General features: G+C 52.3%; 2 protein-coding genes across 2 annotated transcripts in view; both read left to right on the top strand.

Annotated features, from left to right (window-relative positions):
- LOC143804739 (acyl-coenzyme A amino acid N-acyltransferase 1-like) overlaps positions 1–3,356 on the top strand; it is a 57,625-nt gene extending 54,269 nt beyond the window's left edge. The window contains exon 4 of the mRNA XM_077283138.1: positions 1,893–3,356. Within this exon, the coding sequence (XP_077139253.1) occupies positions 1,893–2,489 (597 nt within the window). The 3' untranslated portion in view covers positions 2,490–3,356. The remainder of the gene's footprint in view (positions 1–1,892) is intronic.
- LOC143804742 (acyl-coenzyme A amino acid N-acyltransferase 1-like) overlaps positions 1–27,891 on the top strand; it is a 509,727-nt gene that overhangs the window by 54,255 nt on the left and 427,581 nt on the right. The window lies entirely within an intron of this gene.

Below are 27,891 nucleotides of genomic sequence, written 5' to 3'. Positions count from 1 at the left end.
TCTGATCCTTGCACCTGAACCACTGGGAACACGGTTCTCTTGACGCAGGTCCTTGTTGAAGCGGTCCTTCATCGAACGCCAACGTGTTTTGACTTTGGCTACTGTTAAAAAAAAAAATTGTGGTCAGAAAAAGTACTTTTGGCCGTGCTCACACAACTGTGTGTGATGAGAGAAACTCCTGAGAATTTCTTTCATCACACACAGTCGATTGAGCACGGCTAAGGTCTCTGCTACTTCACACTGCAGTGCAATACTTACCAAATGCAGCTCGGACCCGTGTCGGGGCATTGTCCCAGCCATCCCACATCGCTTGGGCCACCTCATTCCATAACCGCCGGATTGTGACGTTGTTTGAGTGCAGTGGATCCCGGGTGTCCCACAACGGGACTCGCTCCTGGACCAGGGTGATAAGGAGGTCATTCTCAATTAGGTCATCCTCCCGTTGTGAAACCTAAAAATTAAAGAAAGTCATTAAAGTTTCCTCAATTTACATAAGGAAAAGAAAGAAAAAAGATGCTGAGAATTGGCATGAATAGGAAAGTCAACATACAAAAGTATTCCAGAAGAAAAAAGTAAAGAAATACGAGTGTAAAGAAAGGAAGATTCAAGAATAATACACTGAGGACAGTCAGCCTTGTAAACGTACCCGCTGCCGTCTTTCCACCGGACCTTGACTCCGCTGCTCCTGCCCTGTCTCATCCGCAGTAGAAGAGCTCTAAAAAACAGAAAAAAAGAAATTGTCACATGTGTTGATGTGACACTGAATACTTACCAATCTGACGAGGCAAGTACTCACCTCAATGACATGCTCCACTTCCGACTGTCCTGGCCGAAACTCCTCACCAGATGAAGAATCCGAAGAAGACATTCTGATGCATGTAGAAAGAAAGAAATGGCAGAAATTAGGACATGTAGAGACAGAAAATAGAAAATGAAGGCATTGGCTAGGATATACTCACATTGTTCAGGGTCTTGTTTTCCTCCAAGATGTAGCCTGTCTGTGTCCCGTCTGCTTCAGAGTCTGGTGAGAAGTGACCTGCAACTGTCCACACCCTCCCTTTTATCACCTTGATGGTGGGGGGTGGCTTATCAGTGTCTAGACATGTTTTTCTCAATTGAAACGCATGCGTTCAAAAACGCAACCAAAAGCATGTGCAAAAAACCGCATGCGTTTACATAGACAGCAATGCGTTTTTTAGCCGCAATCCTTGCGCAATCGACCGCATGCGTTTCCTGGTGGCAAATAGACGCCTCTAGAAATGACTACATGTTGCATTTCCGCGCCAAGCCGCAAACGACGAGACGACGCATGCAAAAAAAAAACACATGCGTTTTTAATGTTAAATATAGGAAAACACGACGCATGCGTTTTTATGCGGTACAAACGCTGCGGCAACAAACGCAAATGTGAAACCAACCTAAGTGTTCAATTTATCTTCAGCGCCACCACAGGAAGAAATTATGTATTTCACTATACCTATTAATACCAATAGGGCTTGTGTGTGAAATGCAGGACAGGACTGCTCTTCCATTGTCCTCCACTCAAAAGATGGGGACTTTGAGTAGAGGACCCGTCCCTCAAAATTTCCCAAATTGAACAACCCCTTTAAATATTAGTGTTGAAGTTTTCCTGTGGTAATCACTAGGACACATGGACATCATATATGGGGACCTCTGTCTAGCGATCACTGTCATAGACCAGTTTGGCCAACTTATTACTTGGCCAGCCATTAATTTGATTGGTCGGCTAAACACCATAATACTGCCATAAAGCAGTGGTAGTATCAATGAACAGAAAACTGCTAAAAGATTGAATTTGCTCCATTAGCTGTACACCAAATTATTAACCTATAGATTTATGAATCAATGTGACAATATATTCTACTTTTTAGGTGTCAGGTGATGGAGTTGGAGTGATCGGTATATGTAAAGGAGCTGAGATAGCTTTGGCTATGGCGTCCTTCCTGCCTCAGGTCGCTGCTACAGTATGCATCAGTGGACCCAATGCCGTGAATGGTGTCAACATAGTTTATGGTGATCACATTATGAAACCCATACCCTTCAAAACGGAAAGAATTCTGAGCTCAGACTTTTGGTCTTACGGTTTTACCAACGTAGCAGGCGATCCAAGAAAACCAGAATTCCAGGACTCTATAATTCCCCTGGAGAAAGCCAGAGGTCCCATTCTGTTTTTGGTAGGAAGCAAAGACCAGCATTGCAATAGTTTTTTCCTTGTTACAGAAGCAAAATCCCGGGCAGAAAAGTATGGAAAGAAGGATGTGTATGTGCAATGTTATCCAGGAGCAGGACATCTTCTAGAGCCTCCGGGTTCCCCTTTCTGTCCCTTATCACAGGGTCAGTACTTTTCGGTTCCTTTGAGTTGGGGTGGAGAACTTCAGCCACATTGTAGAGCACAAGAAACTAGTTGGAAAGAGGTACAAGAATTTTTCCGAAAAAATATTAGGTGCTCTCGAAGGAATAAATTATGAACTCTTCTATTTGTTGGGGAATCTATATACCATCCCACATCCTACGCACCAAGCTGAAAATGATGGCTATTGTAGCTTCCATTATCTGGATGGGTTGACCAAATGTAAATGTCTATATGTAATGGGAATCAATCAGCTGATTCATGCTGCACAAACCAAAGGTTTGAACAAATGCAGCCAAGAATGCTTTTTTGAAAACGCTCAATAAAACGTAATTTAAATATCCGGGACCACAGGAGAGATGTCACTAATCTAGTGCTGCCCCTGGCTGGCGTCTCTCTGCACAGCTCCATGTAATTAACACAGGTCTTTCCTTATGTGTACATTGGGAGAGACCTGTTAATTCAGTCAAGCAGTTCCATGAGAACCTGGACAGGGTGGCGCTGGGCTGGTTTAGTCTCTTCTTATGGTCCACAGGCAGACTCCTCAAACTATGATTACTGTGAAATGCTACAAACATTCCTGGCTCTCATTCATGCTATTCGCGATTTGCATGTATCAACTGTCAGTTTCCCTTTAAGATATGGAAATTATATAATTATTTGGACATATCACTGACATACAGGAGAGGGTCCTCCACAAAAGACGACGGAGATCTGATAACAACAAGTATCATCTCTCGATCTGATGGTTTCAGCCAGCCAATTATTACATACAAAGCCATTTATCTGAATGGTCACCATGTACTACAGCAGTGCTTGCTCATTTTGCTTCTTCGCCGGGTATCTCGGGAGTGTAATCCATGATAATTAGCCAATTGCCATGCAAGTTTCCATATAAAAATGATTGTCTGTGATGAGATATCTTTAACCTCTGGAGGTTCTGAAGCACAATGCAAACTTTGAATAAAATTCCCACCTATCAGGGTCTTCTTTTGTGGCCTCTTCAGTAAGTAAGCTCCAGGTGACTCTTCTAAGAATGTCTTTTGCTCTCGATGGCTGTTAATGTTGTCCCAATGGGTATCATGTATTGTTTCTGTCTAAAAAAATGTCTTTATGCTTTTGCAAAATTGGTTGCCAGATTATTTGGGGGCACAACACACTGCACAGAGGGGATATTGACCTAACAGTGAATTAACTACACACTTAACCAACATCTACGCGACTAGGCATTTAAAGGGCATAATAGGGAAATTGAAAAAAGATGCAAAAAGGTCAACGGGACAAGATCTAGAGGGCTGAAAGAAAAATAACAAGTAACCAGGGTAGGATGCATAAGAGTACATTCTATGGAGTCTAAGATCTTATGATCAGTGTGGTCCTTTCCCTTTCACTTCAAACTCTTATCGTCATCAGGATTCCCTTTCTCACGTGCAAAGTGTCATCTCTTATGGTCAGCGGGATCACCTATAAGTTTAAGCTGTTATGGTAAGTTTAAGCTGCTTCCTCCCACTCCTCTCGCCAATGTGTATTTTACAAAAAAATTGCAAGCTTTCCAGTTTTCAAATTTGTGAGATATTATTTGCCACAAATCAAATATTTGAAGAACGTTCGTCGGCAAATTTGAATTTTAATAAATTCGCTCATCTCTATTATTTTTATAAATTTTTAAACTTTCATTTTGAGACTGCAAACATTTTTCACCTTGTCTACTGTGATGGAAATATATATCATATAGATCTCACTTGCATATATACTCCTATATAATCATATATACTCATGTTTACTCATATAAACACAAATATAGCGTCAGCAGGCTGTATTGGCAATGAAGTGTTTGGGCGACAACAGACACACCGCGGAAGTTCTGTCCGAGTTCTTGCAGAAAGAAACTCAGTCATGGCTGGGCACTGTACATCTTGAGGCAGGCAAGGTAGTGAGTGATAACAGAAGGAATTTCATGGCTGCCATAGCCCTTTCCCAACTGAAACACATTCCTTGCCTGGCTCACACCTTAAACCTGGTGGTGCAGTGCTTCCTGAAAAGTTATCCGGGGTTACCCGACCTGCTCCTCAAAGTGCGCAGACTTTGCTCGCATATCCGCCGTTCGCCTGTACACTCCAGCCGTATGCAGAACTATCAGCATTCTTTGAACCTTCCTCAGCATCGCCTAATCATCGACGTTGCAACAAGGTGGAACTCCAAACTGCACATGCTTCAGAGAGTGTGCGAACAGAGGCGTGCTGTTATGTATTTGTGGGAGGATACACGGGCAGGCAGTTGGATGGCAGACATGGAGTTGTCAGGTGTGCAGTGGTCGAAGCTACAAGACCTGTGTCAAGTCCTTCAGTGTTTTGAGGAATGCACACGGCTGGTTAGTGCAGACAACGCAATAATAAGCATGAGCATCCCCCTAATGCGTCTGCTGATGCAAAGTTTGACGCACATAAAGGAGCAGGCGTCTGCAGTCGAGGAAGAGGAAAGCCTTGATGACAGTCAGTCATTGTCTGGTCAGGGCCGTGTAGAGGACGCGGTAGCGGGCGAAGAGGAGGAGGAGGACGAGGAGGATGATGATGGGGATGAGTACTTTTTTAATGAGGAAGCTTCTCCTGGGCCAACAGAAATTAGTGGCATTGCAAGGCCGGGTTCTGTTTTTGTAAGGGAGACAAGTGACGTAGATTTGCCTGTAACTGCCCCTCAAACCAGCACAACCGCAGATTTGCCAACTGGAACTTTGGCGTTACGTATCCTCAAAAAGGACCACGCATTATTAAAATGATGAGCGATGACGATTACTGGTTGGCCTGCATCCTTGACCCTCGCTATAAAGGCAAATTGCTAAATATTATGCCACATGAGAACCTCGAACAAATATTAGCAACCAAACAAGCTACTCTTGTAGACCGTTTGATTCAGGCATTCCCAGCACACAGCGCCGGTGATGGTTCTCACACGAGCTGCAGGGGGCTACAGGGCAGAGGTGTTAGAGGTGCACAGATCAGAAGTGGCGTTGGACAGAGGGGTTTTCTGACCAGGTTGTGGAGTGATTTCGCAATGACCACAGACAGGACAGGTACTGCAGCATCTATTCAAAGTGACAGGAGACAACATTTGTCCAGTATGGTTACTAACTATTTTTCAGCCCTTATTGATGTTCTCCCTCAACCGTCATTCCCATTTGATTACTGGGCATCCAAATTAGACACCTGGCCTGAATTGGCAGAATATGCGTTGCAGGAGCTTGCTTGCCCAGCAGCTAGTGTGCTATCAGAAAGAGTATTCAGTGCTGCTGGTTCAATATTAACCGAAAAAAGGAGTCGTCTGGCTACCCAAAATGTGGATGATCTCACCTTCATTAAAATGAACCACTCCTGGATTTCAAATTATTTTGCCCCACCTTTCCCGGCTGACACCTAGCTTTCCTATAAAAAGGTCTTGCTTGTGGACTGGTCTTACTGAGTGTTAAAATCTCTTAATTTGCAGCAGCTGTTTGACCAGCATACGACATGTTTACACATCCCCCAATGGGAAAACTCCCCCCACGGGGCCGTTGTCTCACTCTCGACACTTGGCGCAAGCACCCGTTAGTTACAGTGCTGTTTGTCAGAAGAGGCGGGTGTGCTCGCTTTTGGTCGACGGCACTGCCACTGGGTCCCTCATAGTACAATGTAGTGTCTCTGGCGGTGGTGGTGCGCACCCAACGTCAGACACACCGTTGTAACACGAGGGGCCCTGGGGCGGTACCGCCGGCCACAAGAGAGTTCCCCCCCCCAGCTCAAACTGTGCTCTACCACGTGCCAAATTATCTCGCACAGCTCCACCAATGTTTAGTCTATGCGCTGACATCATTCAATGCCTGGCACTGACAATCAATACCAATTTGTTGACATCTATGATGATAGTTAAAGTAGTCTGGGTCAGTGTCCTATATTGACACCAGTAAATACTAATTTACTGCCAAATTACTTTGTCATAAACTGTGCAGATGAGCCCACCCCTGTACCTAAGCATGCCACCCTTTTTTTTATTTATAGTTGTTTTGCGAGACATTAACATCTATTTATTTTTTGGGAGTACTAACTGTGTCAGACACTTCTTGCAATACTCCTCCACTGACCACAATGCTGCCTGGAGTGCCTGCCTGTGTATCCATGTAACCGATTTAAAACTGCCATGCCTGCCTATTGTTTGTTATTTTAGGCCTTTGATAGCCTGTCTGCGGCCTCCACTTGCAATACTCCTCCACTGACCACAATGCTGCCTGGAGTGCCTGCCTGTGTATCCATGTAACCGATTTAAAACTGCCATGCCTGCCTATTGTTTGTTATTTTAGGCCTTTGATAGCCTGTCTGCGGCCCCTACTTGCAATACTCCTCCACTGACCACACCAATGCTGCCCGTGTACCCCTGGAACCTATTTAAAAGTTCATAGAGCCTAGTTATATATTTTATTTACTATTAATAAGGCCATGATGGACTATGCTGTACCACGCTACAAGCTAGCCAGTCGACACTTCTTTTGCGAGAAAAGCAATCCCAACCCTCCACCAGCATTTAAAAGACCGCATTGTCCATGCACTCTGGCAATCTGTGAGTACAAAGGTGCACCTGACAACAGACGCATGGACCTGTAGGCATGGCCACGGAAGATTACGTGTCCATTAAGGCGCAATGGGTTAATGTGGTGGATGCATGGTCCACAGGGTACAGCCTACTAAGTCTGTCTGCAGTCCCTAATTCAAATTGTCCTCCACTGTCTAAATCGGAGCTTCCACCTTCTGGCTTTCGGCCTATAGTATCAGATATTAAACTGCATTTGGCCTTCAACTTTGGTTACGGCCTACTAACGGTGTCTGCCCCTCCCTGGTGTTTGTCCTCAACTGAATAAAGCTGAGCTTGCACCTTCTGGCTTTCGGCCTATAGTATCAGATATTAAACTGCATTTGGCCTTCAACTTTGGTTACGGCCTACTAACGGTGTCTGCCCCTCCCTGGTGTTTGTCCTCAACTGAATAAAGCTGAGCTTCAACCTTCTGGCTCTCATTAAGTGCTGTGTTTTTAAAAATTGGTGGTTAGGACCTACTAACGGTGTCTGCCCCTCCCTGGTGTTTGCCCTCAACTGAATAAAGCTGAGCTTCAGTCTTAGGCTTTTGGCCTAAAGTATCAGATATTAAACTGCATTTGGCCTACTAGTGTGGTTGGGCCCTTAAAACAGTGTCTGCTGCTCCTGGGTTTGCTACTCCACTGAACAAAGCAATGCCGCCTGTTTAGTCCTGTTACTAATTTTGAACTGCATTTAGTCTACTTTATTCTTTGGCCCTATATCTGTTTCCTCCTCATCCTGCCCATTGCCCAGCCACTGCTAGATGAGTCTGCTGGTACATTGACCTAGACCACTACATTCCCCTTGCACTCTACACAGCCAGAATCTGACCCTGCTGAAAGTAAGGTTCCCCTTCCCGCATGTTATACCACCTTACACAGGGACAAAGAGGAAGGTGCAGATGAAAGTGCAGGTTCCTTCATCAGGTGGGGGGGGGGCATACTCATTGGCGACGTCACTGGCACAGGGCCCCTCAGAGTACGCAAAAGTGTCGCTGCTGGTGGGAGGCGCCCCCGCCGTGCAAACACACCGCTGTACTTTGAGGGGCCCTGTGCCAGTGCCAATGCGAACAAGTGTGCCCCCCTGCTTGCTCAGGATCACAGCACTTGCAATGTTGAAATACTTACCTCTCCCTGCTCCACCGCCGTGACGTAGTCCACGATTCCTGGGCCCACTAAAACCTTGAACCAGCCCTACCCCCCACAACTTTTGCCAAATGACCCCCAAGTTCCATTGAACAACTATTATTATAAAGTTAATTAAGATTGACAAGCTTCAGAAACAAGAATGGATGTTTTTGGCATTAAAATGGGCACTGTAGGTGTTTTCCTGGCCTCCACTCACTGCCGACTATGCTTCCCCATTGACTTGCATTGGGTTTCGTGTTTCGGTCGATCCCCGACTATTAGCGATAATCGGCCGACTGCACTCGACTCGACTCTGGACAAAGTCGGGTTTCACAAAACCCGACTCGATCTTTAAAAAATGAAAGTCGCTCAACCCTAGTGGAGACTTCGATGATGGACAGAAAGGGGAACCAGGGGAATACTACTGCAAGATAGGAAAAAACTGTCTCTTGCATCTTGGATTTGGAACCTAAACATATTTTCCAGTTATGGTGCCGCGTCCTTAAAAGATGGAGATTTGTGAGTCAGTAGACAACTGATGACTTTGACTGTTATGAATGTGACTTTCTAAATGAAATGCTAATGGAGGGATGGGAAAATTACACAAAGACTTCTTCATGGGATGGGTCATATGATCTAAGTTGCTGCTTGAAGCTGAATATCTTTAACAGCCTTGGGATTTTTTTTCAGAGGAAAAACATGCTTCTCTTTACCTTGTGTGAGTATTAAATATGTGCATATCTGTTTACCGGTTATTTGGACTCTGCAGGTAGTCACATAATGTAACAGCTGAGCTATAAAAGTTGCCCATAGATTAGATATAACCTGGAAGTTAAAAGGGATTTTCTGCCACCTTTCCATTTTTTTAAAAAACTATTATTGCATTACATCCAGTGTCAGACTGCGGTGCCAAGGATCCACCAGTAACATTAACTTCAGAACCCCACTTTTCAGCTACATGCAAATATGACTTTATTCTTATTCACAAAATTCCATAGCAATTAACTGGGTTAATTGTTAAATGAATAAGATGTTGCCTTTGTCTGTATATGGTGTATACAGTATATTGTGCCAAGTACAGCTCATATAAGAGGGTGGTGGCCCATTCCTGCACAGCGGCCCACCATAGGATTCTCCAGTTCTCCTGTGGGCTACTCCAAACCTTATTATTAATCACTGTAAAGAACCCCACATACAGTTATTGGGCCTTTATTAGAGATGAGCAAATATTTCAATGTATGGTTTGGATTACAATCAGCAAATTTGCAATATTCGCTGATTAATTTGTCGAATATTCGCCAAACATAACTGAACACCATTCATCTCAATGAGAGGCAAAAGCAAACTCATGCATAATATCTTATAACCGTCCCAAATGCTGCCAAAACACATCAAATGAGGGACAGACACCAGGAAAGTGGCCTGAATTCACCCACAGTACAAATTGTAGCATGGCACTGCATCAATTAGCCAGGCATGAGGTATTGGGGTTCGGGACAGCATTTACAGCTTTCAATTGAACGTCACAGTAAGACGAGGTGAGTGATGGATCGGTGTAGTCCTTCTTTACTGGGAGCCCTGATAGTACATGCAACACCTCTGCCTGCTTTCATGCTGAGACACACTCAGGTGGCACAAATATCAGTTTTGTAGATTACCATTGTCAGAAAAATGTAAGGATAGTAACATGGGTAGTTGCGTCCAAGGAAGTGGAGGCCTGAAGGTCTCGGAGGCCTACTGCAACAGGCAACACACATGAAGGAGACCCAACCAGGAGTGTTCACATTTTCAAAACTTATTTGCAGACAGTACGAAAGTTGCATCAATTTCATCACAGTATGGATAGTATAATAGGAATTCCACTACAACCGATCCAGCAGATGGACACCACATCACACCTTACACCACAGAAGTGGCGTCAATTTCACCACAGTAGAAATAGTATAATAGGGACTGACAGGTCTTCCACTACACCCAATCCAGCAGATGGACACCCAACCAGGAGTGTTCACATTTCCAAAAATTACTGGCAGACACCACAAAAATGGCATCAATTTCACCACAGCAGAAATAGTATAATAGGAACTGACAAGTCTTCCACTACTCCCAATCCAGCAGATGGACACCCAACCTGGAGTTTTCACAATTAAAAAAATGTAGATAAGCCCCCGATGATTCCTGAAAGATAAGAAAAAGAGGTTAGATTATACTCACCTGGGTGGGCGGTCCGATCCGATGGGCCTCGCGGTCCGGCGCCTTCTATCTTCGTAGGATGACGTCCTCTTCTTGTCTTCACGCTGGTGCTCCGGTGCAGGCATACTTTGTCTGCCCTGTTGAGGGCAGAGCAAAGTACTGTAGTGCACAGGTGCCGGGCCTCTCTGACCTTTCAACAGGGCAGACAAAGTACGACTGCGCCGCAGCCGCAGCGTGAAGACAAGAAGAGGATGTCATCGTAAGAAGATGGGAGGCCCCGGATCGGACCGTGACGCCCATCGTACCGGACCGCCGCGGGACCGCCCCTGGGTGAGTATAATCTCTTTTTCTTATCTTTCAGGATACATCGGGGGCTTATCTACATTCCAGAATGCTGTATATAAGCCCCTGATGCTGGTGGGTTTAGTCATCGTCGATTTTGGGGGTGACAGGTTCCTTTTAATAGTATTTATTTAAAATAGAAATAGGCTGTAAGACATACAAAAGCGTATACCGGAAGGAGAGTGCCTGTCTAAACTGTACACGTTTCGAACACACAAGTGTTCTAAGTCTCAGTTTAAACATTGCACATTTTTCAAACTTTGGGTCAAAATTCTGATATTTTCACAAATAAATGCAAAACATATAGACCTAAATTTACCACTAACATAAAGTACAATGTGTCTTTGAATCAGTGGGATCCGTTGAAGTTTTCCAGAGTTATTACCACATAAAGTGACACTAGTCAGATTATAAAAATGTTGTCTGATCATTAAGGTAAAATTGGCTCAGTCACTAAGGGGTTCATTTAAATATATTTGACTAACAATCTTTCACGCTATTGCAAGCATAATTACAGTGCTTTGGAACAAAGCACTATACTGTTATTCCACCGTGGTAAACTTCTTCTTCTTATTATTATGGTGCTTGAACCTCCTAGGTTCAAGCAACATATTGTAATCCGATTTCTTATATTTTCTTATTATTATTATTCTTCTCCGCGTTTTCCGCAATTAATGCGGCCCGAACCGCTCGGCGCAGAGACCTCGTTCAGGCGGCGTTTCGAAGGCCTCAGTGGGGACAGGTGTGCTATGACTTTTATAGTCGATCCGATATGTAGATTTTATTTAAATCGCATTTAAAAAAAAAAATTTCCCATAGGAAATAATGGCAAACTTTCCATTACCCCCAACTTGACCTTCCAAAGATGGCAGCTATGCAAATGTATGGTGTCCATTTTAGGACATGATCATTTATCAAAGTCAAACATCAGAATAAAGTGACTATGACACCCTCTCGTCCCGTGTGCAAAAGTAAGTGCGCCCCCGGCCCCGTGTGCAAAAGTAAGTGCGCCCCCGGCCCCGTGTGCAAAAGTAAGTGCGCCCCCGGCCCCGTGTGCAAAAGTAAGAGCGCCCCCGGCCCCGTGTGCAAAAGTAAGAGCGCCCCCGGCCCCGTGTGCAAAAGTAAGTGCGCCCCCGGCCCCGTGTGCAAAAGTAAGTGCGCCCCCGGCCCCGTGTGCAAAAGTAAGAGCGCCCCCGGCCCCGTGTGCAAAAGTAAGAGCGCCCCCGGCCCCGTGTGCAAAAGTAAGTGCGCCCCCGGCCCCGTGTGCAAAAGTAAGAGCGCCCCCGGCCCCGTGTGCAAAAGTAAGTGCGCCCCCGGCCCCGTGTGCAAAAGTAAGTGCGCCCCCGGCCCCGTGTGCAAAAGTAAGTGCGCCCCCGGTCCCGTGTGCAAAAGTAAGTGCGCCCCCGGTCCCGTGTGCAAAAGTAAGTGCGCCCCCGGCCCCGTGTGCAAAAGTAAGTGCACCCCCGGCCCCATGTGCAAAAGTAAGTGCGCCCCCGGCCCCGTGTGCAAAAGTAAGTGCGCCCCCGGCCCCGTGTGCAAAAGTAAGTGCGCCCCCGGCCCCGTGTGCAAAAGTAAGTGCGCCCCCGGCCCCGTGTGCAAAAGTAAGTGCGCCCCCGACCCCGTGTGCAAAAGTAAGTGCGCCCCCGGCCCCGTGTGCAAAAGTAAGTGCGCCCCCGGCCCCGTGTGCAAAAGTAAGTGCGCCCCCGGCCCCGTGTGCAAAAGTAAGTGCGCCCCCGGCCCCGTGTGCAAAAGTAAGTGCGCCCCCGGTCCCGTGTGCAAAAGTAAGTGCGCCCCCGGCCCCATGTGCAAAAGTAAGTGCGCCCCCGGCCCCGTGTGCAAAAGTAAGTGCGCCCCCGGCCCCGTGTGCAAAAGTAAGTGCGCCCCCGGCCCCGTGTGCAAAAGTAAGTGCGCCCCGGTCCCGGGTGTGGAAAAGTAAGTGCTCCCCTGGTCCCGGGTGTGGAAAAGTAAGTGGCCCCCCTGGTCCCGTGTGTGAAAAGTGCTGCTGTAAAGCTGGCAGCGCTGTTCAAGCACCATGTATTTCCTTCAGGAAATGCCCATCTAGTTATGGTGCTTGAACCCTCCTAGGTTCAAGCAACATATTGTAATCCGATTTCTTATATTTTATTATAGTGCTTTGGAACAAAGCACTATACTGTTATTCCACCGTGGTAAACTTCTTATTATAGTGCTTTGGAACAAAGACTATACTGTTATTCCACCGTGGTAAACTTCTTATTCTTATTATTATTATTCAGTCCGCACGTAATGCGGCCCGAACCGCTAAACTCACAGACTCCAGTGAGGTGTCATTTCGAAGCCAGCGTTCCTGAGAGGTGTGCTAAGTATTTTTCGTGTCGATCGGATTTGTAGTTTTGGAGCAATTTGCGTTTGAAAAAAGTGTCTCAATGCATTTCAATAGGGAAATTTTCCAATACGTTTATAATGGGCCTGATTTCTGAGGCAATTTCTAAAAATAACTGCCACCTGGCTGATTACCTCATTGATATGCGCAGTGAGACCCAGTTACTATGCCAACGCCTATAAACTCTACCAGCCCACCAGGTCACAAGTTTTGTCAGATAATATCAGCTCTTAAAGTGACAGTACAGCACAATTACAAAGCACTATCTGTAGTCTTATCATTATTGCCCCGCTCACCAAATCGGACCCAGCCCACCAAATCGGACCAGAGTGCCCCCGCTTGCCAAATCGGACCCAGAGTGCCCCCGCCCGCCAAATCGGACCCAGAGTGGCGCCGCCCGTCAAGTCGGACCCAGAGTGGCGCCGCCCGCCAAATCGGACCCAGAGTGGCGCCGCCCGCCAAATCGGACCCAGAGTGGCGCCGCCCGCCAAATCGGACCCAGAGTGGCGCCGCCCGCCAAATCGGACCCAGAGTGGCGCCGCCCGCCAAATCGGACCCAGAGTGGCGCCGCCCGCCAAATCGGACCCAGAGTGGCGCCGCCCGCCAAATCGGACCCAGAGTCACCCAGGCCACCAAATCGGACCCAGAGTGACCCGGGCCGCCAAATCAGACCCAGAGTGACCCGGCCCGCCAAATCGGACCCAGAGTGACCCGGCCCGCCAAATCGGACCCAGAGTGACCCGGCCCGCCAAATCGGACCCAGAGTGACCCGGCCCGCCAAATCGGACCCAGAGTGACCCGGCCCACCAAATCGGACCCAGAGGGGCGCCGCCCGCCAAATCGGACCCAGAGTGGCGCCGCCCGCCAAGTCGGATCCAGAATGGCGCCGCCCGCCAAGTCGGACCCAGAGTGGCGCCGCCCGCCAAGTCGGACCCAGAGTGGCGCCGCCCGCCAAGTCGGACCCAGAGTGGTGCCGCCCGCCAAGTCGGACCTAGAGTGGCGCCGCCCGTCAAATCGGACCCAGAGTGGCGCCGCCCGTCAAATCGGACCCAGAGTGACCCGGGCCACCAAATCGGACCCAGAGTGACCCGGGCCACCAAATCGGACCCAGAGTGACCCGGGCCACCAAATCGGACCCAGAGTGACCCGGGCCACCAAATCGGACCCAGAGTGACCCGGGCCACCAAATCGGACCCAGAGTGACCCGGGCCACCAAATCGGACCCAGAGTGACCCGGGCCACCAAATCGGACCCAGAGTGACCCGGCCCACCAAATCGGACCCAGAGTGACCCGGCCCACCAAATCGGACCCAGAGTGACCCGGCCCACCAAATCGGACCCAGAGTGACCCGGCCCACCAAATCGGACCCAGAGTGACCCGGCCCACCAAATCGGACCCAGAGTGACCCGGGCCACCAAATCGGACCCAGAGTGACCCGGGCCACCAAATCGGGCCCAGAGTGACCCGGGCCACCAAATCGGGCCCAGAGTGACCCGGGCCACCAAATCGGGCCCAGAGTGACCCGGGTTGACCAAATCGGGCCCAGAGTGACCCGGGCCACCAAATCGGGCCCAGAGTGACCCGGGCCACCAAATGGGACCCAGAGTGACCCGGCCCACCAAATGGGACCCAGAGTGACCCGGACCACCAAATGGGACCCAGAGTGACCCGGCCCACCAAATGGGACCCAGAGTGACCCGGCCCACCAAATGGGACCCAGAGTGACCCGGCCCACCAAATAGAACCCAGAGTGACCCGGCCCACCAAATGGGACCCAGAGTGACCCGGCCCACCAAATGGGACCCAGAGTGACCCGGCCCACCAAATGGGACCCAGAGTGACCCGGCCCACCAAATGGGACCCAGAGTGACCCGGCCCACCAAATGGGACCCAGAGTGACCCGGCCCACCAAATGGGACCCAGAGTGACCCGGCCCACCAAATCGGACCCAGAGTGACCCGGCCCACCAAATCGGACCCAGAGTGACCCGGCCCACCAAGCCTCAACCCTGAGGGGCTACAACTACCAAACCAGCGCCTGAGGGGCACCCAAGTGTGAAAGTCTTGCAGGGGCAGCCCGGGCACCATTCCAAAGCACTATCTGTAGTTCCTTCAGGAAATACCCATCTAGTTATTATGGTGCTTGAACCTTCTAGGTTCAAGCAACATATTGTAATCCGATTTCTTATATTTTCTTATTATTATGGTGCTTGAACCTCCTAGGTTCAAGCAACATATTGTAATCCGATTTCTTATATTTTATTATTCTTCTTCTTCTTCTCCGCGTTTTCCGCAATTAATGCGGCCCGAACCGCTCGGCGCAGAGACCCCGTTCAGGCGGCGTTTCGAAGGCCTCGGTGGGGACAGGTGTGCTATGACTTTTATAGTCGATCCGATATGTAGATTTTATTTAAATCGCATTTAAAAAAAAAAATTTCCCATAGGAAATAATGGCGAACTTTCCATTACCCCCAGCTTGACCTTCCAAAGATGGCAGCTATGCAAATGTACGGTGTCCATTTTAGGACATGATCATTTATCACAGTCAAACATCAGAATAAAGTCAATATGACACCCTCTCGTCCCGTGTGTGAAAAGTAAGTGCTCCCCCGGCCCCGTGTGTGAAAAGTAAGTGCCCCCCGGCCCCGTGTGTGAAAAGTAAGTGCCCCCCGGCCCCGTGTGTGAAAAGTAAGTGCCCCCCCGGCCCCGTGTGTGAAAAGTAAGTGCCCCCCGGCCCTGTGTGTGAAAAGTAAGTGCCCCCCGGCCCCGTGTGTGAAAAGTAAGTGCCCCCCCGGCCCCGTGTGTGAAAAGTAAGTGCCCCCCCGGCCCCGCCCACCGAATCGGAGACCGAGGGTCCCCGGCCACCAAATCGGAGGCCGAGGGTCCCCGGCCTCCAAATCGGAGGCCGAGGGTCCCCGGCCTCCAAATCGGAGGCCGAGGGTCCCCGGCCTCCAAATCGGAGGCCGAGGGTCCCCGGCCTCCAAATCGGAGGCCGAGGGTCCCCGGCCACCAAATCGGAGGCCGAGGGTCCCCGGCCTCCAAATCGGAGGCCGAGGGTCCCCGGCCTCCAAATCGGAGGCCGAGGGTCCCCGGCCTCCAAATCGGAGGCCGAGGGTCCCCGGCCTCCAAATCGGGGGCCGAGGGTCCCCGGCCTCCAAATCGGAGGCCGAGGGTCCCCGGCCTCCAAATCGGAGGCCGAGGGTCCCCGGCCACCAAATCGGAGGCCGAGGGTCCCCGGCCTCCAAATCGGAGGCCGAGGGTCCCCGGCCTCCAAATCGGAGGCCGAGGGTCCCCGGCCACTAAATCGGAGGCCGAGGGTCCCCGGCCTCCAAATCGGAGGCCGAGGGTCCCCGGCCTCCAAATCGGAGGCCGAGGGTCCCCGGCCTCCAAATCGGAGGCCGAGGGTCCCCGGCCACCAAATCGGAGGCCGAGGGTCCCCGGCCTCCAAATCGGAGGCCGAGGGTCCCCGGCCACCAAATCGGAGGCCGAGGGTCCCCGGCCTCCAAATCGGAGGCCGAGGGTCCCCGGCCTCCAAATCGGAGGCCGAGGGTCCCCGGCCTCCAAATCGGAGGCCGAGGGTCCCCGGCCTCCAAATCGGGGGCCGAGGGTCCCCGGCCTCCAAATCGGAGGCCGAGGGTCCCCGGCCTCCAAATCGGGGGCCGAGGGTCCCCGGCCTCCAAATCGGAGGCCGAGGGTCCCCGGCCTCCAAATCGGAGGCCGAGGGTCCCCGGCCACCAAATCGGAGGCCGAGGGTCCCCGGCCTCCAAATCGGAGGCCGAGGGTCCCCGGCCTCCAAATCGGAGGCCGAGGGTCCCCGGCCTCCAAATCGGAGGCCGAGGGTCCCCGGCCTCCAAATCGGGGGCCGAGGGTCCCCGGCCTCCAAATCGGAGGCCGAGGGTCCCCGGCCACCAAATCGGAGGCCGAGGGTCCCCGGCCTCCAAATCGGAGGCCGAGGGTCCCCGGCCTCCAAATCGGAGGCCGAGGGTCCCCGGCCTCCAAATCGGAGGCCGAGGGTCCCCGGCCACCAAATCGGAGGCCGAGGGTCCCCGGCCTCCAAATCGGAGGCCGAGGGTCCCCGGCCACCAAATCGGAGGCCGAGGGTCCCCGGCCTCCAAATCGGAGGCCGAGGGTCCCCGGCCTCCAAATCGGAGGCCGAGGGTCCCCGGCCTCCAAATCGGAGGCCGAGGGTCCCCGGCCTCCAAATCGGAGGCCGAGGGTCCCCGGCCTCCAAATCGGAGGCCGAGGGTCCCCGGCCACCAAATCGGAGGCCGAGGGTCCCCGGCCTCCAAATCGGAGGCCGAGGGTCCCCGGCCTCCAAATCGGAGGCCGAGGGTCCCCGGCCTCCAAATCGGAGGCCGAGGGTCCCCGGCCTCCAAATCGGAGGCCGAGGGTCCCCGGCCACCAAATCGGAGGCCGAGGGTCCCCGGCCTCCAAATCGGAGGCCGAGGGTCCCCGGCCTCCAAATCGGAGGCCGAGGGTCCCCGGCCTCCAAATCGGAGGCCGAGGGTCCCCGGCCACCAAATCGGAGGCCGAGGGTCCCCGGCCTCCGATTAAAGTGGCTACCGAGGATTCCTAAATGCCAAAATGGCTACCAAGGATTCCTGCATGCCAAAATGGCTACCAAGGGGCCAAAGTTGCTAACAAGGGGCCCCGCACATCAAAGTTTCTACCAAGGGGTCAAAGTTGCTAACAAGGGGCCCCGCACATCAAAGTGGCTACCAAGGGGCCAAATTGGATACCCAGGGGCAGGGCCCTGCATGCCAGACTTGCTCCTGAGGTTCATTGGCAGCTGGCAGCGCTGTTCAAGCACCATGTATTTCCTTCAGGAAATGCCCATCTAGTTATTATGGTGCTTGAACCTCCTAGGTTCAAGCAACATATTGTAATCCGATTTCTTATATTTATGGTGCTTGAACCTCCTAGGTTCAAGCAACATATTGTAATCCGATTTCTTATATTTTATTATTATTATTATTATTATTATTATTCTTCTTCTTCTCCGCGTTTTCCGCAATTAATGCGGCCCGAACCGCTCGGCGCAGAGACCCCGTTCAGGCGGCGTTTCGAAGGCCTCGGTGGGGACAGGTGTGCTATGACTTTTATAGTCGATCCGATATGTAGATTTTATTAAAATCGCATTTTTTAAAAAAAATTTCCCATAGGAAATAATGGCGAACTTTCCATTACCCCAAACTTGACCTTCCAAAGATGGCAGCTATGCAAATGTACGGTATCCATTTTAGGACATGATCATTTATCACACGGCCCCGTGTGCAAAAGTAAGTGCGCCCCCGGCCCCGTGTGCAAAAGTAAGTGCGCCCCCGGCCCCGTGTGCAAAAGTAAGTGCGCCCCCGGCCCCGTGTGCAAAAGTAAGTGCGCCCCCGGCCCCGTGTGCAAAAGTAAGTGCGCCCCCGGCCCCGTGTGCAAAAGTAAGTGCGCCCCCGACCCCGTGTGCAAAAGTAAGTGCGCCCCCGGCCCCGTGTGCAAAAGTAAGTGCCCCCCCGGCCCCGTGTGCTAAAAAGTAAGTGCGCCCCCGGCCCCGTGTGCAAAAGTAAGTGCGCCCCCGGCCCCGTGTGCAAAAGTAAGTGCGCCCCCGGCCCCGTGTGCAAAAGTAAGTGCGCCCCCGGCCCCGTGTGCAAAAGTAAGTGCGCCCCCGGCCCCGTGTGCAAAAGTAAGTGCGCCCCCGGCCCCGTGTGCAAAAGTAAGTGCGCCCCCGGCCCCGTGTGCAAAAGTAAGTGCGCCCCCGGCCCCGTGTGCAAAAGTAAGTGCGCCCCTGGCCCCGTGTGCAAAAGTAAGAGCGCCCCCGGCCCCGTGTGCAAAAGTAAGTGCGCCCCCGGCCCCGTGTGCAAAAGTAAGTGCGCCCCCGACCCCAGGTGCAAAAGTAAGTGCGCCCACGGCCCCGTGTGCAAAAGTAAGTGCGCCCCCGGCCCCGTGTGCAAAAGTAAGTGCGTCCCCGGCCCCGTGTGCAAAAGTAAGTGCACCCTCGGCCCCGTGTGCAAAAGTAAGTGCGCCCCCCGCCCCGTGTGCAACAGTAAGTGCGCCCCCGGCCCCGTGTGCAAAAGTAAGTGCGCCCCCGGCCCCGTGTGCAAAAGTAAGTGCGCCCCCGGCCTCTTGTGCAAAAGTAAGTGCGCCCCCGGCCCCGTGTGCAAAAGTAAGTGCGCCCCCGGCCCCGTGTGCAAATGTAAGTGCGCCCCCGGCCCCGTGTGCAAAAGTAAGTGCGCCCCCGGCCCTGTGTGCAAAAGTAAGTGCGCCCCCGGCCCCGTGTGCAAAAGTAAGTGCGCCCCCGGCCCCGTGTGCAAAAGTAAGTGCGCCCCCGGCCCCGTGTGTGAAAAGTAAGTGCCCCCTTGGCCCCGTGTGTGAAAAGTAAGTGCCCCCCGGCCCCGTGTGTGAAAAGTAAGTGCCCCCCGGCCCCGTGTGTGAAAAGTAAGTGCCCCCCCCGGCCCCGTGTGTGAAAAGGAAGTGACCCACAACTCTGACCTGTATATAGGAGTCTGTATATAGGGGGATGTCTGTATATAGGAGTGGTGTCTGTATTTAGAGGGATGTCTGTATATAGGAGTGGTGTCTGTATATAGGGGGATGTCTGTATATAGGAGTGGTGTCTGTATATAGGGGATTGTCTGTATATAGGAGTGGTGTCTGTATATAGAGGGATGTCTGTATATAGGAGTGGTGTCTGTTTATAGAGGGATGTCTGTATATAGGAGTGATGTCTGTATATAGGGGGATGTCTGTATATAGGAGTGGTGTCTGTATATAGAGGGATGTCTATATAAGAGTGGTGTCTGTATATAGAGGGATGTCTGTATATAGGAGTGGTGTCTGTATATAGAGGGATGTCTGTATATAGGAGTGGTGTCTGTATATAGAGGGATGTCTGTATATAGGAGTGGTGTCTGTATATAGGGGGATGTCTGTATATAGGAGTGGTGTCTGTATATAGAGGGATATCTGCATAAAGGAGAGATGTCTGTATATAGAGGGATGTCTGTATATAGGAGTGGTGTCTGTACATAGAGGGATGTCTGTCTATAGGAGTGGTGTCTGTATATAGAGGGATGTCTGTATATAGGAGTGGTGTCTGTATACAGAGGGATGTCTGTATATAGGAGTGGTGTCTGTATACAGAGGGATGTCTGTATATAGGAGTGGTGTCTGTATATAGGGGGATGTCTGTATATAGGAGTGGTGTCTGTATATAGAGGGATGTCTGTATATAGAATTGGTGTCTGTATACAGAGGGATGTCTGTATATAGGAGTGGTGTCTGTATACAGAGGGATGTCTGTATATAGGAGTGGTGTCTGTATATAGGGGGATGTCTGTATATAGGAGTGGTGTCTGTATATAGGGGGATATCTGTATATAGGAGTGGTGTCTGTATATAGAGGGATGTCTGTATATAGGAGTGGTGTCTGTATACAGAGGGATGTCTGTATATAGGAGTGGTGTCTGTATATAGAGGGATGTCTGTATATAGGAGTGGTGTCTGTATATAGAGGGATGTCTGTATATAGGAGTGGTGTCTGTATATAGAGGGATGTCTGTATATAGGAGTGGTGTCTGTATATAGGGGGATGTCTGTATTTAGGAGTGGTGTCTGTATATAGAGGGATGTCTGTATATAGTAGAGATGTCTGTATATAGAGGGATGTCTGTATATAGGAGTGGTGTCTGTATATAGAGGGATGTCTGTATATAGGAGAGATGTCTGTATATAGAGGGATGTCTGTATATAGGAGTGGTGTCTGTATATAGAGGGATGTCTGTATATAGGAGTGGTGTCTGTATATAGAGGGATGTCTGTATATATGAGTTGTCTGTATACAGAGGGATGTCTGTATATAGGAGTGGTGTCTCTATATAGGGGGATGTCTGAATATAGAAGATATGTCTGTATATAGAGGGATGTCTGTATATAGGAGTGGTGTCTGTATATAGAGGGATGTCTGTATATAGGAGTGGTGTCCGTATATAGAGGGATGTCTGTATATAGGAGTGGTGTCTGTATATAGAGGGATGTCTGTATATAGGAGTGGTGTCTGTATATAGAGGGATGTCTGTATATAGGAGTGGTGTCTGTATATAGGGGGATGTCTGTATTTAGGAGTGGTGTCTGTATATAGAGGGATGTCTGTATATAGGAGAGATGTCTGTATATAGAGGGATGTCTGTATATAGGAGTGGTGTCTGTATATAGAGGGATGTCTGTATATAGGAGAGATGTCTGTATATAGAGGGATGTATGTATATAGGAGTGGTGTCTGTATATAGGAGTGGTGTCTGTATATAGAGGGATGTCTGTATATAGGAGTGGTGTCTGTATATAGAGGGATGTCTGTATATATGAGTTGTCTGTATACAGAGGGATGTCTGTATATAGGAGTGGTGTCTCTATATAGGGGGATGTCTGAATATAGAAGATATGTCTGTATATAGAGGGATGTCTGTATATAGGAGTGGTGTCTGTATATAGGGGGATATCTGTATATAGGAGTGGTGTCTGTATATAGAGGGATGTCTGTATATAGGAGAGATGTCTGTATATAGAGGGATGTCTGTATATAGGAGTGGTGTCTCTATATTGGGGGATGTCTGTATATAGTAGAGATGTCTGTATATAGGGGGATGTCTGTATATAGGGGGATGTCTGAATATAGGAGTGGTGTCTGTATATAGGGGGATGTCTGTATATAGGAGTGGTGTCTGTATATAGAGGGATGTCTGTATATAGGGGAGGTGCCTGCATATAGGAGTGGTGTCTGTATATTGGAGTGGTGTCTGTATATAGAGGGATGTCTTTATATAGAAGTGGTGTCTGTATTTAGGGGGATTTCTGTATATTGTAGTGCTGTCTGTATATAGGGGTATGTCTGTATAAAGGAGTGGTATCTGTATATAGAGGGATGTCTGTATGTAGGAGTTGTGTCTGTATATAGGAGTGGTGTCTGTATATAGGAGTAATGTCTGTATATAAGAGGATGTGGCCAAAGTGGCTACCAAGGATTCCTGCATGCCAAAATGGCTACCAAGGGGCCAAAGTTGCTAACAAGGGCCCCCGCACATCAAAGTGGCTACCAAGGGGCCAAATTGGATACCCAGGGGCAGGGCCCTGCATGCCAGACTTGCTCCTGAGGTTCATTGGCAGCTGGCAGCGCTGTTCAAGCACCATGTATTTCCTTCAGGAAATGCCCATCTAGTTTATTATTATTCTTCTTCTTCTCCGCTTTTTCCGCAATTAATGCGGCCCGAACCGCTCGGCGCAGAGACCCCGTTCAGGCGGCGTTTCGAAGGCCTCGGTGGGGACAGGTGTGCTATGACTTTTATAGTCGATCCGATATGTAGATTTTATTTAAATCGCATTTTTTAAAAAAAAATTTCCCATAGGAAATAATGGCGAACTTTCCATTACCCCCAACTTGACCTTCCAAAGATGGCAGCTATGCAAATGTACGGTGTCCATTTTAGGACATGATCATTTATCAAAGTCAAACATCAGAATAAAGTGACTATGACACCCTCTCGTCCCGTGTGTGAAAAGTAAGTGCCCCCCCGGCCCCGTGTGTGAAAAGTAAGTGCCCCCCGGCCCCGTGTGCAAAAGTAAGCACGCCCCCGGCCCCGTGTGCAAAAGTAATGGCGCCCCCAGCCCCGTGTGCAAAAGTAATGGCGCCCCCGGCCCCGTGTGCAAAAGTAATGGCGCCCCCGGCCCCGTGTGCAAAAGTAATGGCGCCCCCGGCCCCGTGTGCAAAAGTAATGGCGCCCCCGGCCCCGTGTGCAAAAGTAATGGCGCCCCCGGCCCCGTGTGCAAAAGTAATGGCGCCCCCGGCCCCGTGTGCAAAAGTAAGCGCGCCCCCGGCCCCGTGTGCAAAAGTAAGCGCGCCCCCGGCCCCGTGTGCAAAAGTAATGGCGCCCCCGTCCCCGTGTGCAAAAGTAATGGCGCCCCCGTCCCCGTGTGCAAAAGTAATGGCGCCCCAGTCCCCGTGTGCAAAAGTAATGGCGCCCCCGTCCCCGTGTGCAAAAGTAATGGCGCCCCCGTCCCCGTGTGCAAAAGTAATGGCGCCCCCGTCCCCGTGTGCAAAAGTAATGGCGCCCCCGGCCCCGTGTGCAAAAGTAATGGCGCCCCCGGCCCCGTGTGCAAAAGTAATGGCGCCCCCGACCCCGTGTGCAAAAGTAAGCGCGCCCCCGGCCCCGTGTGCAAAAGTAAGCGCGCCCCCGTCCCCGTGTGCAAAAGTAAGCGCGCCCCCGTCCCCGTGTGCAAAAGTAAGCGCGCCCCTTTCCCCGTGTGCAAAAGTAATGGCGCCCCCGTCCCCGTGTGCAAAAGTAATGGCGCCCCCGTCCCCGTGTGCAAAAGTAATGGCGCCCCCGGCCCCGTGTGCAAAAGTAATGGCGCCCCCGGCCCCGTGTGCAAAAGTAATGGCGCCCCCGGCCCCGTGTGCAAAAGTAATGGCGCCCCCGGCCCCGTGTGCAAAAGTAAGCGCGCCCTTGGCCCCGTGTGCAAAAGTAAGCGCGCCCCCGGCCCCGTGTGCAAAAGTAAGCGCGCCCCCGGCCCCGTGTGCAAAAGTAAGCGCGCCCCCGGCCCCGTGTGCAAAAGTAAGCGCGCCCCCGGCCCCGTGTGCAAAAGTAATGGCGCCCCCGGCCCCGTGTGCAAAAGTAATAGCGCCCCCGGCCCCTTGTGCAAAAGTAATGGCGCACCCGGCCCCGTGTGCAAAAGTAATGGCGCCCCTGGCCCCGTGTGCAAAAGTAATGGCGCCCCCGGCCCCGTGTGCAAAAGTAATGGCGCCCCCGGCCCCGTGTGCAAAAGTAATGGCGCCCCCGGCCCCGTGTGCAAAAGTAATGGCGCCCCCGGCCCCGTGTGCAAAAGTAATGGCGCCCCCGGCCCCGTGTGCAAAAGTAATGACGCCCCCGGCCCCGTGTGCAAAAGTAATGGCGCCCCCGGCCCCGAGTGCAAAAGTAATGGCGCCCCCGGCCCCGAGTGCAAAAGTAATGGCGCCCCCGGCCCCGTGTGCAAAAGTAATGGCGCCCCCGGCCCCGTGTGCAAAAGTAAGCGTGCCCCCGGCCCCGTGTGCAAAAGTAAGCGCGCCCCCGGCCCCGTGTGCAAAAGTAAGCGCGCCCCCGTCCCCGTGTGCAAAAGTAATGGCGCCCCCGTCCCCGTGTGCAAAAGTAATGGCGCCCCCGGCCCCGTGTGCAAAAGTAATGGCGCCCCCGGCCCCGTGTGCAAAAGTAAGCGCGCCCCCGGCCCCGTGTGCAAAAGTAAGCGCGCCCCCGGCCCCGTGTGCAAAAGTAAGCGCGCCCCCGGCCCCGTGTGCAAAAGTAAGCGAGCCCCCGGCCCCGTGTGCAAAAGTAATGGCGCCCCCAGCCCCGTGTGCAAAAGTAATGGTGCCCCCGGCCCCTTGTGCAAAAGTAATGGTGCACCCGGCCCCGTGTGCAAAAGTAATGGCGCCCCCGGCCCCGTGTGCAAAAGTAATGGCGCCCCCGGCCCAGTGTGCAAAAGTAATGGCGCCCCCGGCCCCGTGTGCAAAAGTAATGGCGCCCCCGGCCCCGTGTGCAAAAGTAATGGCGCCCCCGGCCCCGTGTGCAAAAGTAATGGCGCCCCCGGCCCCGTGTGCAAAAGTAATGGTGCCCCCGGCCCCGTGTGCAAAAGTAATGGCGGCCCCGTGTGCAAAAGTAATGGCGCCCCCGTCCCCGTGTGCAAAAGTAATGGCGCCCCCGTCCCCGTGTGCAAAAGTAATGGCGCCCCCGTCCCCGTGTGCAAAAGTAATGGCGCCCCCGGCCCCGTGTGCAAAAGTAATGGCGCCCCCGGCCCCGTGTGCAAAAGTAATGGCGCCCCCGGCCCCGTGTGCAAAAGTAATGGCGCCCCCGGCCCCGTGTGCAAAAGTAATGGCGCCCCCGGCCCCGTGTGCAAAAGTAATGGCGCCCCCGGCCCCTTGTGCAAAAGTAATGGTGCACCCGGCCCCGTGTGCAAAAGTAATGGCGCCACCGGCCCCGTGTGCAAAAGTAATGGCGCCCCCGGCCCCGTGTGCAAAAGTAATGGCGCCCCCGGCCCCGTGTGCAAAAGTAATGGCGCCCCCGGCCCCGTGTGCAAAAGTAATGGCGCCCCCGGCCCCGTGTGCAAAAGTAATGGCGCCCCCGGCCCCGTGTGCAAAAGTAATGGCGCCCCCGGCCCCGTGTGCAAAAGTAATGGCGCCCCCGGCCCCGTGTGCAAAAGTAATGGCGCCCCCGGCCCCGTGTGCAAAAGTAAGCGCGCCCCCGGCCCCGTGTGCAAAAGTAAGCGCGCCCCCGTCCCCGTGTGCAAAAGTAAGCGCGCCCCCGTCCCCGTGTGCAAAAGTAATGGCGCCCCCGGCCCCGTGTGCAAAAGTAATGGCGCCCCCGTCCCCGTGTGCAAAAGTAATGGCGCCCCCGGCCCCGTGTGCAAAAGTAATGGCGCCCCCGGCCCCGTGTGCAAAAGTAATGGCGCCCCCGGCCCCGTGTGCAAAAGTAAGCGCGCCCCCGGCCCCGTGTGCAAAAGTAAGCGCGCCCTTGGCCCCGTGTGCAAAAGTAAGCGCGCCCCCGGCCCCGTGTGCAAAAGTAAGCGCGCCCCCGGCCCCGTGTGCAAAAGTAAGCGCGCCCCCGGCCCCGTGTGCAAAAGTAAGCGCGCCCCCGGCCCCGTGTGCAAAAGTAAGCGCGCCCCCGGCCCCGTGTGCAAAAGTAATGGCGCCCCCGGCCCCGTGTGCAAAAGTAATGGCGCCCCCGGCCCCGTGTGCAAAAGTAATGGCGCCCCCGGCCCCGTGTGCAAAAGTAATGGCGCCCCCGGCCCAGTGTGCAAAAGTAATGGCGCCCCCGGCCCCGTGTGCAAAAGTAATGGCGCCCCCGGCCCCGTGTGCAAAAGTAATGGCGCCCCCGGCCCCGTGTGCAAAAGTAAGCACGGCCCCGTCCCCGTGTGCAAAAGTAATGGCGCCCCCGTGTGCAAAAATAATGGCGCCCCGTGTGCAAAAGTAATGGCGCCCCCGGCCCCGTGTGCAAAAGTAATGGCGCCCCCCGGCCCCGTGTGCAAAAGTAATGGCGCCCCCGGCCCCGTGTGCAAAAGTAAGCGCGCCCTTGGCCCCGTGTGCAAAAGTAAGCGCGCCCCCGGCCCCGTGTGCAAAAGTAATGGCGCCCATGGCCCCGTGTGCAAAAGTAAGCGCGCCCCCGGCCCCGTGTGCAAAAGTAAGCGCGCCCCCGGCCCCGTGTGCAAAAGTAAGTGCGCCCCGGTCCCGGGTGTGCAAAAGTAAGTGCTCCCCTGGTGTGTGAAGTGCTGCTGTAAAGCTGGCAGCGCTGTTCAAGCACCATGTATTTCCTTCAGGAAATGCCCATCTAGTTATTATTATTCTTCTTCTCCGCGTTTTCCGCAATTAATGCGGCCCGAACCGCTCGGTGCAGAGACCCCGTTCAGGCGGCGTTTCGAAGCCCTCGGTGGGGACAGGTGTGCTATGACTTTTATAGTCGATCCGATATGTAGATTTTATTTAAATCGCATTTAAAAAAAAAAAATTCCCATAGGAAATAATGGCGAACTTTCCATTACCCCAAACTTGACCTTCCAAAGATGGCAGCTATGCAAATGTACGGTATCCATTTTAGGACATGATCATTTATCACACGGCCCCGTGTGCAAAAGTAAGTGCGCCCCCGGCCCCGTGTGCAAAAGTAAGTGCGCCCCCGGCCCCGTGTGCAAAAGTAAGTGCGCCCCCGGCCCCGTGTGCAAAAGTAAGTGCGCCCCCGGCCCCGTGTGCAAAAGTAAGTGCGCCCCCGGCCCCGTGTGCAAAAGTAAGTGCGCCCCCGGCCCCGTGTGCAAAAGTAAGTGCGCCCCCGGCCCCGTGTGCAAAAGTAAGAGCGCCCCCGGCCCCGTGTGCAAATGTAAGTGCGCCCCCGGCCCCGTGTGCAAAAGTAAGTGCGCCCCCGGCCCCGTGTGCAAAAGTAAGTGCGCCCCCGGCCCCGTGTGCAAAAGTAAGTGCGCCCCCGACCCCGTGTGCAAAAGTAAGTGCGCCCCCGGCCCCGTGAGCAAAAGTAAGTGCGCCCCCGGCCCCGTGTGCAAAAGTAAGTGCGCCCCCGGCCCCGTGTGCAAAAGTAAGTGCGCCCCCGGCCCCGTGTGCAAAAGTAAGTGCGCCCCCGGCCCCGTGTGCAAAAGTAAGTGCGCCCCCGGCCCCGTGTGCAAAAGTAAGTGCGCCCCCGGCCCCGTGTGCAAAAGTAAGTGCGCCCCCGGCCCCGTGTGCAAAAGTAAGTGCGCCCCCGGCCCTGGGTGCAAAAGTAAGTGCGCCCCCGGCCCCGTGTGTGAAAAGTAAGTGCCCCCTTGGCCCCGTGTGTGAAAAGTAAGTGCCCCCCGGCCCCGTGTGTGAAAAGTAAGTGCCCCCCGGCCCCGTGTGTGAAAAGTAAGTGCCCCCCCGGCCCCGTGTGTGAAAAGTAAGTGACCCACAACTCTGACCTGTATATAGGAGTCTGTATATAGGGGGATGTCTGTATATAGGAGTGGTGTCTGTATTTAGAGGGATGTCTGTATATAGGAGTGGTGTCTGTATATAGGGGGATGTCTGTATATAGGAGTGGTGTCTGTATATAGGGGATTGTCTGTATATAGGAGTGGTGTCTGTATATAGAGGGATGTCTGTATATAGGAGTGGTGTCTGTATATAGAGGGATGTCTGTATATAGGAGTGATGTCTGTATATAGGGGGATGTCTGTATATAGGAGTGGTGTCTGTATATAGAGGGATGTCTGTATATAAGAGTGGTGTCTGTATATAGAGGGATGTCTATATATAGGAGTGGTGTCTGTATATAGAGGGATGTCTGTATATAGGAGTGGTGTCTGTATATAGAGGGATGTCTGTATATAAGAGTGGTGTCTGTATATAGGGGGATGTCTGTATATAGGAGTGGTGTCTC

This window comes from Ranitomeya variabilis, chromosome 1, assembly GCF_051348905.1.
Source record: "Ranitomeya variabilis isolate aRanVar5 chromosome 1, aRanVar5.hap1, whole genome shotgun sequence".
In the NCBI taxonomy this organism is placed as follows: Eukaryota; Metazoa; Chordata; class Amphibia; order Anura; family Dendrobatidae; genus Ranitomeya; species Ranitomeya variabilis.
The sequence above is the reverse complement of the archived record's forward strand: the minus strand, read 5'-3'. Positions and strand labels throughout refer to the sequence as shown.